This window comes from Mustela nigripes, chromosome 2 (assembly GCF_022355385.1).
Source record: "Mustela nigripes isolate SB6536 chromosome 2, MUSNIG.SB6536, whole genome shotgun sequence".
In the NCBI taxonomy this organism is placed as follows: Eukaryota; Metazoa; Chordata; class Mammalia; order Carnivora; family Mustelidae; genus Mustela; species Mustela nigripes.
This window is the reverse complement of record NC_081558.1, coordinates 207,706,419-207,725,814: the sequence shown is the minus strand read 5'-3', so window position 1 is coordinate 207,725,814 and position 19,396 is coordinate 207,706,419. Positions and strand designations below refer to the sequence as shown.

At 55.4% G+C, this 19,396-nt stretch overlaps 1 protein-coding gene across 1 annotated transcript; it reads right to left on the bottom strand.

Moving 5' to 3' along the window:
• Nucleotides 1–12,772: 12,772 nt before the first annotated feature.
• OLIG2 (oligodendrocyte transcription factor 2) lies at nt 12,773–16,251 on the bottom strand. Its single transcript, XM_059388216.1, has 2 exons — nt 16,021–16,251; nt 12,773–15,263 (listed from the first exon to the last, which is right to left on the bottom strand). The coding sequence occupies exons 1-2, from the start codon at nt 16,108–16,110 to the stop codon at nt 14,211–14,213; spliced, it is 1,143 nt and encodes a 380-aa protein (XP_059244199.1). The 5' UTR covers nt 16,111–16,251; the 3' UTR covers nt 12,773–14,210.
• Nucleotides 16,252–19,396: the final 3,145 nt, after the last annotated feature.

Below are 19,396 nucleotides of genomic sequence, written 5' to 3'. Positions count from 1 at the left end.
CTCCAGCACGGTAGCCATTAGCCGCAGTGTGACTATTTAAATTAAAATGAATAAAAATTAAATACAATTAAGTAAAATTTAAAATTCATTTCCTTGGTCACTGGTCACATTTCGAGTGCTCAAAGGTCCCTTGTGGCTGGTGGCTACCATACAGGACAGCATGGTTACAGAACATTTCCATCATTGCAGAAAGTTCTGCTGGGCAGAGCTCCGGGGATCTAGCTCCTTCCTATTGCTTGCATGGACGTTCCATCAGGACAGGAAGTTGCCCAACAGGACACAGTAGAGCAGTGGACCAGCATCGTAACCCAACATAACCTAACGTAACCCAACGTAATACACCAGAAAGCTCTGACCTGGAAATTCAAGGAGTATAGGGAAGTCGCTGATGGGAAATTTAATTTTTAGGCAGAATAAAACTTATAAAGATAAATCTAAAATGAGGGATGAATGGGGGTAGGGGGCAAAGAGTGTGAGTCAGGAAAGAGGGAAGCACATTTTAAATTTTCATCAGGCAGAGATCCCTGGCTGGCTCAGTTGGTAGATCTCGGGATTGTGAGTTCATGCCCCATGTTGGGCATAGACATTACTTAAAAAAACTTTTTTAGGGGCACCTGGGTGGCTCAGTGGGTTAAGTCTCTGCCTTCAGCTCAGGTCATGATCTCAAGGTCCTAGGATCGAACCTTGCATCGGGCTCTCTGCTCAGCAGGGAGCCTGCTTCCACACACACCCCCACCACCTGCCTCTCTGCCTACTTGTGGTCTCCGTCAAATAAATAAATAAAATCCTTAAAAAAATTTTTTTAAATTAGGCAGCACTAGAAATGTTCTAGGTCATAAGTGTCAAGGAAATAGAAATTTTGGGATGCGTGGCACATCCGGTCATCATAATTCAGGGTCTGCGCCTAGCTTCCACCATCTTAGGTTTGGGGAGATTGGATTCCACTGGATTCTGTGTGCCTGACATGGGTTCTGCATTTCTTTCTCTCTTCCTTTCTAACATATCAGAAGCAAAGGTGTGTCTGAGGGCTGGGCTCCTTTCAGTGGGTGACAGGCCATGTGGTAAGCTGAAAGAAATAGATGTGTCCTGTAACAAGCTCTAAATAAGCCGTAGCTTCGGAGTCTGGCTGAGTCTGCACTGCTCCTCTGGTGGGTACAGAAGGTGCCAAGTTTTGGGGGGGGGGCAGCTTCTCAAAGGCTAGGCATGAACAAGGGTCCTTGTAACATATTAGTTTGTAAATGAATGGCTCTGTGGAGATGGGAGCTTGTCCAGTGCCCCTCATGGGGTGAGGAGAGTCACAGACCTCTGGGCTCTGTCCCTGAACATTGTGTGAGCACACAAAGCCCCAGAACTCACCTGTGAAGTGGAAAATGTGCATTTAAGTGAGGTAATGAATGTAAAATGCAAAAAGGTCCTACCAACCCAGGGCTATCAAAATCTACATTTTTGAATTTTTATTTAAAAAACCTTTTTAAAGGATTGTACTTATTTGTTTGACACAGAGAGAGAGAGAGCGCATGAGCAGGGCAGAGTGGCAGGCAGAGGGAGAGGGAGAAGCAGGCTCCCCACTGAGCAGAGAGCCTGATGCAGGGCTCGATTCCAGGACACTGAGATCATGACCTAAGCTGAAGGCAGATGCTTAACTGACTGAGCCACCCAAGTGCCCCCAAATCTACATTTTCAAAATTCAAATTTATCCTTTCCTCACCACTCATGTGGAAATTCATTTCCTTTTCTTTAGAAAATAGATTTCAGCCTGCTATTCCTCACCCATATCTTACATACTACTCACTTTAATGCCCCTCCCCAAAGCCTCCTTCTGACCCAATGGCACTGGCACAGGTGGCTTCATGTTCCTTCTTTCCCCGACCTCCCCCACTCCCTTCCAGGTAGAATTCACTTGTTCAAGGCTCTCAGGATCTCCCTTGGCACTATCAGTGATACCTTGAAGACTGACCTGCACTAACAGCTTGCTGCTATTCCCTCCCAGGCAATGGACATTGTACAGGGCCTTCTGGGGACATCACAATGACCCCGACAATGGCATTAACAGGAGGAATGTTGAGCCGCACACACAGCTGCTGGGGAGCCGGTGGGATAGTTGCCAGCTTCCCAGGGCTCCCCTTGAACTCCATGAAACTTACTTGGATTTTGAAGACCAAATTACCCCAGTGGGGGTGGGGGCGGGGAGAGTAGATACACAGCCACCTGCCTCCTCCTCCTGGGTCTCAGAGTCAGAGCAGAGAGGTTTGTGGCTCTCCAGCTCCCTCCGTGGCTCTGGGCCTCTGTGTGGATCTGGGGTGACATCTCTAAGCTACTTCCCTCCCTGTCCTACCGTCATCTCAGGAGTCCTTGTTCCAAGTGAGTCCCAGTGCCCAGCTCTGGGGTCAGGAGCAAGCGGAGGAGGCAGGGTGGCCTGGACAGCTCTGTAGGTGGGGGATCGTGAAGACAGCCTGCTGACACCCCTGCCCCCTCTCCCAGGAGGCAAGCTGCTGGCCCAGCCCAACCTGGCCGGACCTTTGCTTCAAGGACCCGGTGGGAAGTGCAAAGTGGGTAGTTACTGGGGGGTCTTCTTCTCAGTGACAGAGAAGCAGGGATGGACATTAGAGTAAACCAGGTGCCTTCCACTTAGCTACATGTTTCCAGAGGAATTGCTCCGGAGCCTGACTTTGTAGTTGCAAAAGCTGGGTTTTGTTTTCTTTGTGTTTTGTTTTGCTGGGGGACGGGGCTACTTTTCTCTCTGCAGTGATTCACTGGGATGTGGGGAAAGCCAGAAGACAGACCCTCAGAGGGGAGGGGAGGGAAATTTAAAATGAAAAGATTAAAAGTGTGAGCGAGGTGCACAAGCTAACATGCTTGACCCATATAACTTGTATCTCCCCCGTGTCCAACTTCCAACTGCATGAAAATCCCTTTTTCAATTCCATGGCGTGGTACAACCAACCAACCCCCCAATAATTATCCTTTTACACCTTTGCTCCTACATCAGGCCCACTGCGTGCGGGAAGGGCGGAGCCCACCTCCCCCTGGACAGCCATCATCTCTCCATAGAGAAGCAGTGTTTTGATAACTGGGCCGAACTGGGAAGCACTGGGCTCTGCGTCCTGACCCAGGCAGGCGCGGCCCAGTGTTCTCACAGCCATCTGTTGCGGCCCGTAATGCATGAGCACATTAGCACATGGCTCGCCAGCAGACTGGACATTGTTCTCCGTGCTGAGTTAGTTCAGCCGACCTCAACAAAGGGGACAGTTTTGCATTCGGGATAAATACAACCACTGAGGTTTTTCTCTCCGCCCCCCCAACCCTTGGGATATTTAATGTTAAGGTTTACGCTGGCTGTCTGATTTGAAAAGTTGCAGCCACCCTCCCACCCCCTCTGACATGTTCTCATTCTGCTTGTGACAGTGATGGGGATGGTTTGTGGGAGCGGTTAATTTGCCGGGAAATACTTTTCCTCTTTTAGAGAGGCTCCCTTAGGAAAGATTCAGCAAGTTGACTATGGGTCTTTTTTCTTCTTCTTCTTCTTCTTTTTTTAAGTCCAAGGTTTTTGCCTCCTAAAGGATTAGAACAAATTGTCCAACTATGAATCTATTTAATTTTCAGGGTCAGTGTTAAGCCTCAAGGTCTGGATGTTAATTGTGATCAGAAACAAACCCGAAGATCTTAAGGAAGCAGCAGAGAATGTTGCAGTTTTAGTAAGTCTGCAGAATGTTACAGCCTGAGTAAATGTGTTGATCCTCACTGATACATTATTTCAGAAAATCCCTTCTTTGAAGCCCAGCTCAGGACCAGTATAAGATCAGCCTCCGAGACTCGGCTGTTTTTAGAACAGCATTTTGGGGAAGGCAAAGAGAGTTCAACAATTCACTTTGACCGGATCAGATTTTGCTAGTGTCTTCTTCGGGAAGCCCAGGGAAGCTTCATGTCTCTTCTTTTCTAGTTAGGGAAGGGCTTGGTGGCAAAAGTCATCTGTATGCTTTCATTCCATTCCACCAAATATTTACTGGGAACTTTCTATGTGCTGGGCAGTGTTCTACTTCAGGGATCGGGAAGAACAAAGATTTCTGCCTCGTGGGGTTTCTATTCCACTGACAGAGGCAGAGAATAAACCATGAACTTAATAAATAAAAAACACAGTATGGGGGGGAAGGAAAATGAGCAGAGTAAAGGGGATTGGAAATGCCAACCTAAGGCTGAAACTATTATCTCAATTTACTGAGCTTCCATATGACAAAAAGAAGTATAAAACATCCTTGAGCTAATGCTGCCTTCCCTACATTAAATCTCCCCCCCCTCTGCCCCCACCAAGTTCAATTCCACTTGGACAGGATCAGCTGACTACCCCCTCCAATCAGGTAGGTCTTAAAGCTCTTATATACTAAGAATTGGTGTATTTCTTAAATCTGTTTTTGTCTGTATGTTGCCAACCTGCCCAAAGCAAGATGTAACAAGATGGTAAATGTGCGTGGAATGAAAGATCAAGAAAACAGAGTCAGGTTATCAGTTTGTACACTCATCCAATGTCAAATCCTTTTGACTGAGCTAAATCCTTTTGACTGAGCTAAATATCTACTTCATTTTATTTTATTTCTTTTCAGTGTTCTAAAATTCATTGTTTATGCACCACACCCAGTGCTCCATGCAATATGTGCCCTCCATAATACCCACCACCAGGCTCACCCAACCCTAACGTCCACTTCTTAACCATGCATAATGAGAACCTGTATGTGTGACAAATAAGTTGGCCATTTCATCACTAAATCACAATTGCTGAGAATCTGGCTGGATACTCAAGAAGGGAGTAAGTCAAAACATTACTCACTAAGATTTGGCGTCTTTAAGACCCAAAGGTACAGATGGGGGGGGGGTGATCCACTGGGGGGCACTGTGCAAGCCCCAGGGCCTCTTGTAATGGGGTCCTTCTTTGACACAGGGTTGTGGCTGGCAGAAAAGGCATTGGGATCCTTTCTATGAGTGCCGGGGGGCACTTTAGAGTTGCAAAAAGTCACAGTGATTGTAACCTGAAATGACCCTTGCCAAACTTTTCACTTTACAGATGAGTAGATTGGGGCCCAGAGAGGTCAATCCCCTTGCCTTAGAGCACCCTCAGCTAGAGACCTGGCTTATTAAACTAGGCCAGACCTCTTTTCACCAGGATACCTTGGCAGCAGGGACCTGCGGCGTGACGCGGAACTGAATGAAACTATGAACAGATGAATGGATGCAAAACGTGATATAGACCTACAGAGGGTTAACACTCAACCTTAAAAAGGAATGGGGAACTGACAGGTGCCACAGCATAGACGGACCTCAAAAACATGCTAGGGGGAGAACCCAGACACAAAAGGTCACAGAGTGTATGAGTCCACGTATCTGAAGTATCCAGAATAGGACAATCCATAGAGACAGAAGGCAGAAAGATTCCTGGTTGTTTGGGGCGGGGTGGGGCAGGGAGCCTAGGGACCACGTGATGGGGGCAGGGTTTTACTTTGGCGATAAAAATGTTCTGGAACTAGATCGGGCTGTGGCTGCTCTACTCTGTGAATGCCACTGAATTGCTCACTTTCAAATGGTGAATTTTATGTGTATGGGTTTCACCTCCATGAAAGCAAACAGAAAGAGGTGGAAGGGGTGTGTGGGGGGGAAACTGATGGGTTAAACACCGCACTGGGCTGCTCTAAGTCATTTCCTTCCCCGTTGGCTGAGCTACCAGCACCCGGTGTCTTCATTAGCTACACTGGTCTGAACAGCTGAGTGAGTTCAGAGTTGGGAGTGATGGCGAACCCCTGGCCCAATTCCCACGGGGCCCCACCACTGTTCTCCCTGTGGCCCCTGGCTGGGATTCTAGAACAGGAAGCATCCTCAGCCTTCCAGCTGACTCGTGCCCTTGACCCCCTACCAGATGGGTACAGACAGAGGGACCAGCAGGCCTGGCTCTGAGGGAGAGGTGGGAAGGGACAGACTGTGGGCCCTGCGCTTCACAGGCAAACCGTCCTTCAATTAATTCCTCTCTGATCCTGGCTTCTGCTCTTAAAAGAACCTGATTCTGCTTTCTCTGAGGAGTATAGGTCCTTCTCCACAATGTAATGCAAAGACTATTCAGTGAGGACCAACCGTGCCCCCTGGGGCATGTGAAAGTGAGAGGGCAGCCCTGCCCTGCCCTGAGGAGTTTAAGAACCAGACTCTGTATGTAGATCTCAGAGGTCCTCTAGGCCTCTCCTGGGCTCCGAAGCATACAGCGCCACCCCTCTCCCCATGCTGTAGGGCAGGTCATGTGACCAAGACCAACAGAGATCTTAGCTCTGAAGACCTTCCAGAAGGTTCAGTTAGATGACACCCCAGCAGCCAGGCACATGTCCGCCTCCCTGGGCATGCCCGTGTGCCAGGTCCTGGCCTAGGTCGTCCCTTTCAAGCCTATGCCCTTTGAACACAGTACTAGCATCAAGTCCACATCTCCTTCATGTTCAAGGCCACATACCCCAGTGATTCAACCATGGTCTCTCTCCATGGTGCTCAACCCATCCTGCCGTGACCTATATACTCATAGCTGCTTGTTGGTGGCCCAAGATCGCATTTGAGGGTCCAGATCTGGCAGCAGGCCATACCTTGGCCAAGCCCTGGGGCCCAGGGCTTCCATTCACAGCTGGGGCCAGGCTGAAGGTGACAAAAAGGGACTATTATTCATTATTCTTCTTCCATAAGAAGAAGCAGAGGCTGGGGTAGGCGTGGGGGGCGTCTTGTAACCTGGCTCACTATGGTGTTGAGATCTAAGTCTGACCACAAATGTCCTGGGTAAAAACAAAGATGCCCATCCATCTTTACGTCTCCATGTCCCCCATCAGGGCATGACTCCTAGGGGACTTACACTCTTGTCTCAGTCTCCACCCTCCAGAAACTTCCTCCTTCCCTTCCTCCTCCACTGACTCTCACTGTTCAGAGACTCACACCTAGGAGGCACATTTATTTATTTTTTTTAAAAAGAATTTATTTATTTATCTGACAAAGAAAGAGGGAGAGAAGCAACAAGAATGAGGGAGTGGGAGAGGGAGAAGCAGGCTTCCCATTGAGCAGGGAGCCTAATGTGGGGCTTGATCCCAGCATCCTGAAGGTGAGCCAAAGGCAGATACTTAACGACTGAGCCACCCAGGCACCCCCAGGAGGCACATTTAGATACAAAGGCTTCTGAACTAGTTTCTACCGCTGGGGAGCCTCATAAAAGGATGGTAGACATTTCCAGAATTGTCTACACGCCACTGAAGCAGAGGCTATAAATTCCATCCGCACACACACAGAACACCAAAAGAAGTTGTTTTCACCCATGACAGTCCCTGTGGGCCAGAGGTTCCCAGAACCTCCCACAGCGGTGGACCACGGGACCCAGAGGGCTCTGGTATCAGAGTTAGACCCTGACATGCCTGGGAGCTTTAGTGATCACACAACCTGACTCCATTTTTTCTCTGGAAGAGGAAACCCGCTCAGAAAGCACCCCCAGGGCTTCCAAGAGGCCACTCCATCCCTGATCTAGAAGTCAGCTTTCACTGCCAAGATTTGAAGATGAGTGAATTGCACAAGGTCCTGCTTGTGGCCCCTTGGCGGATTTCTGCTTGGCCCTTATCCTGGGCTCCAGGACTAGGGCCTGGCTGAGCTTGGAGGGAAGGGAGGCAGGCCGGTCCTAGGGGACCTACAGGCACCTGGGCAGGGACAGGTCAGTTGAGGAGGAAAGAGGTAAACAGAGCTACCTCAAGCCCCAGAATTGGTTCACCGGGCATCCAGAGCTCAGCAGGGGCCCAGGGCTTCCAGCCCCTGAGACCAGGACTACAGAGCTCCAGGCTGGCAGCTCTTCGAGGCCGGGTGAGAACGAACGCGCGTGCATGACCCTGCGGGCGAGGACTCTGAGCACCAACACGGGTACGTGCACTTGCACCCCGCAGGTGTCGGTGGGCCCGTGAGCTTCCCTCGAGACGCTACTTGCCCCCCACGCGAACTGAGGAGCCTCGGGCGGGATCTGCATATGTCTCTCTAGGGGACCCCAACTCTTTCCACAACCAGTGGACTCAGAGGCGGTGCGGCTGCGTCGAGGAAAAGCTCCCAAACGAAAGCCGCAGGCGGCCCAAAGCAGTTACTTCGAACCAGACCCGTGTGGGCCCGGCTGGGCAGCCGGAGGGCGGGGCAGGCCTGCGGGGCCGCGCCGGTGGGGGTGGTAGGTGTGAGCGCCCCGCGGGGACCGAGCCGCCCGGCCGCGCCTACCCATTTTGCTTACGCGAGATCGGGGAGACAAGGGCAGAGGGTCCGCGGGCGCACGGTTCCTCGCGAGGTCGCCCGGCCGCGATGTGGCCGCCAGAGCACCCCCCAGTAAAGACGCCTCCTGGCAAAGCCAGCGCCCACTGGGCCGTCCAGGGGTTACAAACGGGGAGCCCGCGGGCCAATTCGGCCCACTTGCTTGTCTCTGGGGCCCGCGGCGTGCGGGGGAAGTGGGGCCCGAAGTCCCTCCCGGGAGGAGGGCGCGCACCCCAGCTCCCCGCGGCGCCTGCCGCTTCCCGGGGTCGTCCTGGCGCTGGACCGCGCAGCTGTCGGCCTGGCCCCTGCCGGCATTTCAGTTTGAGACTCCTTTCCGAACAACCGCACCGGGTGTGGACCGCACAACGGGGCCAGGGCCGCGGCAGCCGTCTGGGCACGAAGCACAGTCACTGTGGGCGCCGCCGACCGCCCCAATATAGGGGCCGCCCCAGCTCACCTGCTGTGGCCCTCCTTCCGCCAGCCCAGGCGCCGCGCCGCGTGCCCACCCAAGGTCGCTAATTACAAAGCCTTTCGGCATCATCCGAGGCCCAGATGGGGGCATCGGGGACAGATGGGTCCAGGCATAAAGAGGGAGCACGAGGAGCGTCACCTAAGGGGTCTGGGGCGGGGAAAGGGGCGGGGAGGAGCTTGGAGGATTGTCCAGGCGGCGGCGCTGAGACAGTCTGGGACCTCGATGCGGAAAGGGGGGGGGGGGGGCGGGGGAGATGCTGAGAGGAAGCCCAGGGTACCGGTGGGACATCCTAGAGGTGGGCTTTGTAGCGACTCTCGAATTACAACTTTGCCACCTGCACTTACCAGCTATGCCCCTGGGCCATTCACTCACCCTCTCTGTGCCTCAGTGTCCTCGCCTGTAAAATGTAATAATAACAGCGCCATCCTCAAAGGGCTATGGCCAGAAGTGAATGAATCAACACACTAAAGCTCTCCCCCACCAGGCTCTAAACCGAGGAGCCTAGAATACCTGTTGGCACCTCCTCTTCCAGCCTCCTCTGCCTATTATTAGTATCCTCAACTCCCCAGGGATGCATCCCTGCTGCCTCCTTGCTCCCAGATCGGCTGCATAGGGTCCTCAGTGCAGAGCCCCTGTCCTCCCCTAACCTGGGCCAACCTCACAGCCCTATAGCAGTGACGCTGCCCCTGAAGAGAGAGATGGGGAAGAGGGACGTGAGCTCCAGGAATCCACAGAGCTCTGGAACCTCACATCCCTGTCCCCTTAGGTCCTCATCTCCATCCTGCCTGGAGTGGCCCCTCACACTCTGGCAGGGAGCCCCAGGGCTTTAGCCTATGGGTTGCCTCCCGCCTCCAAACTAAGGAGAGGGATGCTGTCTCTTGCTGTTAGGAAGGTTCTTCTCCCCAGCCGGGGTGGGATTCAGTGCAGCAACCACTTATCCTAAGAACCACCCAGCCTGATTCTGGCCTCCCTTATGGGTTCGAAGAGACAATGACTGAGGGGGTCTCTCACCAGCCAAGGGTCTTAAGACCCTTGGTGTAGGGCCCCTGTCAAAGACCCCTCTCCCCTATAATCCCTCCTGGTACTGTGAGGCACCTGTGCGGGGACTGGGAACTTGGCCCAAAGTCTGTGCTGAAAAAGGGACTTAAAATAAGACATGGGGCTTATACAGAGGATCTTTTGCCTTAGATGAACTTCTAGGGGGCATGAAGGTGTTTACTTGATAGAGGGACTTTAGGCCAATTGTTAGGTCCATTCTGCCTTAAAGGGAAGCAGACAGACAATTCTCCAGCACCTAGAGTGTCTAGGGGGCTTTAAAATCTAAATGCACTGGCCTCAGCGCTCTTCATTGGTTCCAGTCTGGGAATGAAGTCAGGTCCTACACGCAGAGCTGTCCCCCTCCTAGACTGCCATGGGCGTCCCAGTTCCTTAGATCTTCCTAGAGCCATCCCGATCGGGAGTGACGCCTTGCATCTCAGACTGAGATGAACATTAGGTCCGAGGTTTTGCTTGGTCCTTGGGCTCACTGTCCCAGAAACGTGGAGTTTCAACTCTGTGGGTGCCAGAAGCATGAGCAGCACCCAAGGAGTTCTTCCCGTGTCCAGTCATCATTTCTCTGTGACTCGGCCCAGTAAGGGAGGGAGGACGGAAGACAAGGCCCTGGAGCACAGAGGCCTTGGAGGAGGTTTTCCCCCTTAGCTTCAAGCAGAGCTCTTGGAGGGAACGGACGGGGATTGGGGAGAATCTTGGAGACCTTGGGGTCTTGTGGCAGAAGTCCCTGGCTCTGTGGCTGAGACCCAGGACACCCAGGGGCCACATAGCTGGTGGGGAAGCTGAGCTGTGGCTCAGTGCCGGAGAAAACCTCTGGACTAGTTCTCCCCCACCTGCAGACCAAGCCAGGCCTGGACTGGTTCTCTACCTCTTTTTCCTTTTCCCTCTGTCTTATTGGGGAGCCGCCCCCAATCAAGGACGCTGGGAAGTCTGAGAGTCTGTGTAACATCTTCTCCCGCTCTACTGCGAAGCCCAGTGGTAGTCCTGAGTCCCCCACATGGGGCCCCGCCAGTCCAGGGCCACCCTCCCCAGAGGAGCCACCTGCCTGGTACATAAGCTCCCCTGTGTCTGTGTGAGACATCCGAGAGAGCCATGGATGCTCCTTTCTCATCATGCATGGTGTCCGAGATCCCGGGGTGTGTGCACAGTTTAGATGCGGGACTCTAGGAAGGGCTGGGATCCTGGCTGGATCCAGCTCCTCCTCCTTAAGAGGCCCAGCTCTAGCCTGGCCGCAGCTAGACTCTGGCGGAGAGCTTGGGTGTGAGGGGGTGGGAGGGGCAGACTTGATTTATTTCCTTTCCTTTTATGCCTCCTCTCTGCATACACCATGCACACCCAGAGCCTGCGTGCACACCACCTAGACTAACAGTGGGTGAAGGAAGCTGCTACTGCAACCGAGCCCCAACCCCGTTCCCTGGGTTCTAAGCTCCCACCCCAAGTTCCAGCCTCTGCCAGTCTTCTGTAGGTGCCTGCCGCTGGAACCCGACCAAGTTTTGAATTCTTAACAGATTTCGTTTCAAATAAGATTTCGAAATAAAAGCTAGTAGATTCTGCCCTCCCCTCTTCTTGGAGTCGTGTGGGGAGCCCCAGGTCCCTGTGCCCTTCCTGCCTCTTCCCCAGAAGGTCTGCCTCCTCCGGCTTTCGACCTTTGGTAAAAAGCAGAGCAGAGCAGAGGGACGCCTGGGTGGCTCAGTTGGTTGAGCAGCTGCCTTCGGCTCAGGTCATGATCCCAGCGTCCTGGGATCGAGTCCCACATCAGGCTCCTTGCCGAGCAAGGAGTAGGAGTAGGAGTAGGAGCTTCTCCCTCTGCCTCTGCCTGTGCTTGCTTGCTCTCTGCCCCCCCCCCCCCGATAAATAAATAAAATCTTAAAAAAAAAAAAAAAGCAGAGCAGAAAGGAGACCCAGTGCACGAGACCTCCAGTCGCCTGCTGTTGTGGCCCCCAGCTGGACACGCCTGCTGGGCACCCAGAAGCACCTGTCCCTGAGTTAGGGGACGGAGCCACCCTCAGCCATCAGAGAGCCATCAGGGCTGGGGAACTGGCGCCTGCGCCTGGGACCAGTCACAGTTTTCAGGGGAGCTTGTTCTCCTTTAAGCCGTACAGGGCCGAGAGACCGCAACATGGTTTGTCCTCCTTGACCAGAAAAGCTGAAGCTTTTCTACTTTTTACCCGGAATCTCTTTATTGATGATGATGATTATTTTATCCAAGTCCTAAATGCCCATTGCAGTTTTGGGTTGCGAGGAGCCCAGTGACCTCCAGAAGAGAGGTGGACCAGGGAAGGGTCGGGCACGGATGGGAGCGTCGTTTAGGGGAGTGCCCCTCCCGGATGGCAGTTCCCAGCACCTAACACTTTGAAGTTCAAGGCCAGCGCGGGCGCCCAGGGAGGGTCGTGTTTGCAGATCCCCGCCCGACAGTCCCGCTGCGCTCTGCCCGAAGCGCACCAGCGAGGCGGGCCGCGGGCCCCAAGTGGCTGGTCCGCAGCTGAAGCCTAAGGATGTCACCCGAACTGGATGGGAGTGGGTGGCTGCCTTTGAGCCCAAAGGGGAGAAAAAAAATCCCGGTAGAAGTGAAGGCCTGAGCTGCGTGGCCCTCAGCGGAAAGCGTGGCCCTCGCCCCCTTGGCCCCAAATTCCGTGCGCGCGGGGAGAGAAATGTTCACTTTCAACTAACTCCGTCCTCAACCGAAGGGAAAAAGAGTTCCGGATTAGGCGTCAGAAAATCGAAGTAACAAGAGAGTTGTGAGAAACACCCCGAAGAGATGCCCAGAACTCGTTTTAAAGAGAACGTAAGTGTGTTTGTTGAGGTGGGAGGTTGACGGAGAACAAACACGTCCCCCGTCTTTCTCCGGGCTTGAAACCGACGGACGCTCCCCAGCCCCGGCTCCGCGGGAAAGAGTCCTGCACTCCCTTCGCCCGGCCGCTCCCCGCCACCCCCTCAACGGTTAGAAAACACCCGACTTACTTTACATTTTATTTAAAATCGCAACACTCGATCATTTATTTCGTTTTTGCAACCAAACAAGTAATAAATATTATTTAGCACTTTTTCTTTTTCTTTTTACAAAAATAAAACAGATGATACACTCTCTGCAAGGGACAGCGGTCAGAGGAAGGATGTTACGCTGCAGGCGCTGTGAGGGCCAGACTGCGACGCTGGGCGCGCCCAGCCGGTCTGCAAGGGCGCACGAGGCACGTGGGAAAGTTTGTCTTTTGTGTTAAAGGTGGCAAAAAACAAAACAAAACAAAACAATACAAAACCCAGAAACAAACAAAGAAAAAAACAATAGAGGGGGAACCCGGCTTTGACTCCGGAGGGGCTGGCAGTCACGTGAGCAAACAGTTTAGCAGCTCGCACTTACCTCATTATTGATCCTATATTTACACACCCAAGAAAGAAAAAAAATTACACAAGCCAACATAAGTCCCAAATAACCCAGACTGTATTCACAGCACATGCCTTTGAGTTCTGTCAAACCCTCAGGTATCAGAATGACTGCCGCCCCTCGGGTAATAAACCAAATCACTTTGTGCTTAGTGACGGAAAGAACTGGAAGGAGGGAGTCTATTTTAAAATAACTAAAAAAAACAAAAAACAAACAAAACCCGCTCCCAGAGTCGACAGTTTTAGATTATTCCAATCCACAAGTGGTTCTATTCTGACTTCCTATAAAGCTTGCTCGCACTGTTGAAAAGGGAACAGAGACAGATTTATTAGAAAACCACAAACCCCCAAACCAATAGGAGTGACAGGGAGGACCGGCCATAGTTCTCGGACCGGTGTGGCTCTACCCAGATTGGACGCGACCGTAAGTGCTTCTGGTACCGAACGCCAGCTTCCAGCTCACTCGTAGCCCTTGGCCCTGGGCCAGCGACGACCCTGGAGGCCGAGGCCCGACCGCCGCTGGTGGAGCTCAGCTTCCCCCCAGTCCCCACCCGCTTGTCGCCCAGGCCGTCCTCCCTCCCCGCGATCCCCCGTGTAACGAAGTGGGGCATGGGCCGGGTTGAGGCCCTGTTCGCGAGGAAACCGCCGTTTTAAGAATCCACACTTCCTTGGGAATGGGTGGGTGGGTCGGGGTGTCGAGGGACGGGTGCACCTCGCAGTGCCTTCTTATAAAATGCTGTCTGTCGGAGCAGCGCTGCTTAAAGCCAGAGAGGGGGGCTGAGCCAGGTCCCAGAAAGGACGCCCCTCTCACTCCCCGCTGTTCGGTGCGCCCCCCTCCCCACCACGCTGCTCCGGTTCCCCAGCTCGGGTGTCCACCCCATTGCCCCTACCCCCACCCCCAGCCCCAGCCCCAGCCCAAGGTCCCGCGCTCCTCCGAGCTGAGCTCCCGGGCCCCCGGCGCCCGCCAGTCCTTGCTTGCCCGCAGCCTCCGGGTCCCTCCGCTCGCCAGATCGCGCCGGCGCCGGCCCGCTCACTTGGCGTCGGAGGTGAGGCGCGGCAGGCTGCCGGCGCCCATGGCCGACACGTGGTGATGCGGCGGCGGCACCTGGCACATGCTGCAGGGACAGGGCATGCCGCCCCAGTGCTGGAAGCCGCCGCTGCCCCCGCTGCCGCCGCCCCCGCCCCCCAGCGGGGCCGCCGCCGCCGCCGCCGCCGCCGGGGACTTGAGCAGGCCGTGCGGGGGCCGGATGGAGCCGACCGACGACAGGCCGGAGCCAGGCAGGGAGGCACTGGACACGGCGGCCGCGGCGGCGGCGGCGGCCGCGGCGGCCGCGGCGGGAGGCAGGATGGGGTGGTGAACCGCGGGGTGGTGTGCAGCGTGCGCGGCGGCCGCGGGATGCGCCGTGGCGGCGGGCAGGGGCGCCGAGTGCGCCAGGCCACCGCAGGCCGACGGGTGGAAGCCGGCGTGGTGGCCGCCGTAGATCTCGCTCACCAGTCGCTTCATCTCCTCCAGCGAGTTGGTGAGCATGAGGATGTAGTTGCGCGCCAGCAGCAGCGTGGCGATCTTGGAGAGCTTGCGCACCGACGGGCCGTGCGCGTAAGGCATGACCTCGCGCAGCCCGTCCATGGCGATGTTGAGGTCGTGCATGCGCTTGCGCTCGCGGCTGTTGATCTTGAGGCGTAGCTGCTGCAGCTCGGGCTCTGTCATCTGCTTCTTGTCCTTCTTGGTGGACGACGCGGCCGCTGAGGAAGTGGACGACGAAGTGCTGGACGAGGATGACTTGAAGCCGCCGCCGCCCAGCTTGTCCCCGGGGTGCGCGCCCGCCGCGCCCATAGCGCCGCGCAGCTCTGCGCTCAGCTCCGGCGGGCAGTCGCTCGGCGTAGACGAGGACACTGTGCCGCCCGTGAAGCCGCTGCCTCCGCTGCCTTTGCTCCGGGCCGGCAGAAAAAGGTCATCGGGCTCTGGCGACGACGGGCGACTGGACACCAGGCTGGCGTCCGAGTCCATGGCCCCGAAAGGTAGTCGCAGCTTTCGCAGGGTCCGCCCTCCCTCCCTCGGCCCTCGGAGCTTTACGCACGCCTCCTGCGAAGGAGAGAAGAAAAAGGAGAGAGAGAGAGAGATGGAAACCGAGCGTGAGGCACTCAGAAAGAGCGAGAAGCTGCTCCCGCCTGCACCGCAGAGCGCGGTCCGGGCGCGGGTGACCGATCGCTCCGCGTCCACATCGCTGTGTCTGGCCTTGCTTCCAGCGGCACACAGGTGCGCGCGAAGCAATCCCCCCTCCCTCCCACCCCATCCCCTGCTCTCATCCACAGGTTGTTTTATTCCAGGGAGCACCCCCTCCGTGAGGGGGGCTTTCTGGAGGCTTTATGCCTTCTATTGGGAACAGGGAGGCTGAATCCCCAGGGCTGAAATGGCAAGCGAAGATTTTTTTTCTTTGGGATGGTGGAGATCTAAATAGAGAAGTATTTATTTGGTTTCTCAAACGCATGGACTTTATCTCCATCGACACCGCGCAACAAACATACGCAGGCACACAGCGCCTGCGAGCCTTGATAACATGGGGGGCGTCCGGGGGGCCGCGGGGAGCTTGCCAGCTGACCGGGACGTGGCCAGAAGGAACTGTGGTCGCCCCGACTTCTCGCATTTGGGCGAAGGGGATGTTGCGATGAGCGTGGGGAGAGTCAGAGCAGCGAAGCCACTCGAGAGAACTGGCGGGCAGGGGCGGGATCCAACGGATCCAACGGGCCCTCTCCAACGGAGCTTCCTGGGTCGTAGGCGAGTTGAGGGGCGTCTGTCCCTAGGATATTGGCTGGGGCTGCTGGGGGGCGGGGACACTTACTGTGGATGCAATGAGAGGAGTTCGTTCCCCAAAGCCGCAGCGGAGAACCGGACTCCGGGCGCTGAGGTCGCGTTGGTCTATAATAAGCATCCGCACCTTTCGGGGCTCGGCCGGTTTTTATAGCCCGGTGGAGGCGGCGACCGTGGCGGCGGTGGCCGAGGCGGGGGCGGGGAACAATGTGCGGGTCCTGGAGGGGCAGCCGCGCCAATGAGCTGGGCCCGCCCGGGGGGCTGGGAAGCTGATGTCATCCGGGGCTAATTCGGCTCAATGAAACTCGCCGGGCCCGCACACGCCTCCTCCCCGAGCACAGCCAATGGGCGTCGGCGGCCGGGAGATTCTTGGGGAGGGACCGGAGGACCAACCCGCGGAAGGGGTGTGAGAGGCGAGGGGGAGGAGAAGGGCGGGCTTGCCGGGGAAGTACCGAGGGCTGAATAGAATGCGGTTAAGATAGAGGGACAGAAACGGAGCGTTGTCAGATTTCTATAATAATCCGGTGACCACAGAGCCAGGCTGGGGGATGGGGTGGGCCGGCCCGTTCTGCAGACGAACTAACCCGATACCCAGCGCGATCGCATCTTTTGGGAGATGCGTCCGAGGAACCCTGGCGATCCGGGAGCTGGAGCTGGAGTCTCCTTTTGCGTCTCATCTCTCTCTGGGTTCTCGCGGCCTGTCCCTATCTCAAGGGTTTCATCAATACGTGGGCAGTTGGAACCCCAGATGTAAAGGACAACCAAGCACAAAGCCCCTACTTTCTTCTCAAGCTAAGCGCGCCTCTGGGAGCTGGCCGCTGCCGCTCCTTCGCGGGCGGCTGGTAGCGCCCCCAGCTGGGGGCAGGACCTTGCGAGGCACAGGGAGGGGAAGGAAGTAGGAGACCTACTCCGGGACGGTGTTTTCAAAGAAATCCCAACTCTTCACAGAGTCGAGAATGGTGTAGACACAGGGACAAGATATTTCCCCCACTATAACCGCCCTAACAGAACGGCAAAGTCTAGAGCTCAAAGTTTAGAGCCATCCCCCCTCCCCCCTATTTATTAGCTCTGGAACCGATGACGGTATTTTCACCATCATTCTTGTGGTCACCACCAAGCCATGGGGTAGGACGGAAGCGCAAGTTTGCTTGGGGTGGGGGGCAGAGTGGAAGGTCTAAGGCCTGGGTAAAGACTTCTCCAGGCCTTGGTCCAGGCAGTGAGAACAGCTACTCATGGCAATTTTCAGACACCTTTTTACCAATCACAGCTTGGTCACTGCACCCAGAAACTCCTGCCCATCAGGGAGTAAACCTGGTCTTAGAGAAGTGGCCAAGTTAGGTAGTTCAGTGATACTGACACATCCACCCATTTTACGAATGAGAAAATCAAGAGACTGTCTGCTTACAAATCAAGCCTACAGAAAAAACTGCTAATCTTTTGCAGCGCAGAAAATGCTGGCATTCCTTACTATGCCATGGGTGTCTCTAACCTCTTCCCTGAGCTGGATCCCTTACATCCGTACCTTTCTGGTACAGAAGTTGGGTTCTGCAGATCCCGGACCCTAGCCCTTTATACCGCACGGGCACATACACAGACACACCCCAACCCTCCCTCCTCTGTTTAGTGGTTGTTCGGGAACTTCCACTTTGCATATTTAGCTTTAAAAACAAAGTAATTGGCCTTCAAATTCGGAAAGCACAAAATAAACAAATGCAAAAATAAGCTTATGGTGTTGCTCCCGGTGTCTGGGTAAAACGAAGATAGAAAACCTAGTGCGCGCTCGCCTTCACCCCCATCTTGTGCTTTCTGGAGCATTATTTTTCAGCCAGCGTGTTTCCCAGTTGGCTCTGCAGCCATCCGTTAAATATGTACTTAAAACATGAAGAACTGAAGCCTGGAGATACGTCGTGCAACGGTTATGCAAGAAGCCGCAAAACCGCGGAATTAGGACAATCTGTCTATGGTCGAACTGCGGGAACGGGATGGGGTGGGGAGCAGGGATAGCTCGGGTATTAAAGGATGGTTCCCTCAGGCCTCTCCGACCACCGTCAGTGAGGGTATTCATGGGAATGTGAGCTCTGGGCCACCAGCCGAGGTGTGGACTTCTGCGCACGCCTGTGTATCTAACACAGGGCGGCAGGCGCACCGTGCGTGTGCCTGGGTTGCCGATGCTGAGGTTAATCCACAGGGTGGCTCGTGTCCTGGAGCCCTGGTTCCTTCTTTTGTTGCTTGCGACCGGCGACTGTCCTGAGTCCTGCGGTCCGCGAGAGTGAGCGATCTGGGGTTCTTCACGCTCTTGCTCCAGTAGCTGGAGCTGGAAGCCGGGAGGAAGGTTGAGGGGCCCATTCTGGCACCATGTGTGTTTAGAGCCTGGGAGGGCAGAATCCAGAGGCAGGAGAGAAGGCTTACGCGCCGTGAAAGCGCATATGGACGCTGCAGGCCCTAGCCCTGTGCCGGAGCTAGAGCAGGGGTGGCTGTTCGGGGCTGTGCAGCGGCACCTCGCGGTCCTTACTCCCCATGCCCGGAGCTCTGGCTGGCAGCTCTAGGCTGTAGACCCCTTCTCTCGGCAGCACCCCCCAACATTCTGTGGTTGCCAGGAAGTTGTTCGGGAGGTAGGGGCAGCCTGTGCCCCCCTGGGCTACTGGGTCGCAGGACTCATCTCTTTGGGTCTCCGAGTCCTCCTACCCCCTCCAGGAATAGTCGGAGACAAGATCCCGGCCCGCGGCGCATGCCCTCGTGCGTCCTGGAGGCGTCCTGGCATTTGCTCAGGTTTTGAGCCGGGCGCCTGGTGTGCACATCCCGGGTGGGTCCGGGCAACGCCGCAGCCCCTTCCCGCGAAATTGAATGCTCACTTGCCGAGGCTAATCGGCCCGGCTCCGCGAGTTCCTGGCTGTCCCAGGCGTCCAGAAGCTGTCGGCCTCCTCCGTCAAAACGGAAGACGTGTTTTTCCCTCTCCTTTGTATTTCCCTCCCACAAAAGACCGGGTGCGCGTCGGGGCCGGCCTTTGCTCAGTCGCCTGGCGGCCTCGGGAGGAGCTTGTGCCAAATCGGCCGGGGCGGGCTAGCGCGGGGCTGCGAGGGCTCAGACCTCCCACTGCTTCCCGGGTTCCTCCCGGGCCATTCTTTAGCGTTCTCGCCTTTCTCTTCCCCGAGTTCCTGCACACATTCAGGCAGTGGCTAGGCCAGACTGCCAAGGAGAGCCGCGTCCTTGCTCAGGGCGAGCCAGGGCTGGCGGTGGGAGGCGAGGCTGCAGGCACCGGAAAGGAAAGAAAAAAGCACTTCAGCCATTCTTCCAGGTCCGGAAACCAGAAGGGATGCGGAATGGCAGCGTTTGGCGCGCAAACGAGAGCAATAAGACTTCTGGGGGAGGACTCAGCAAACCAGCAGCGTCTGTCTTCCTTGTAAGGT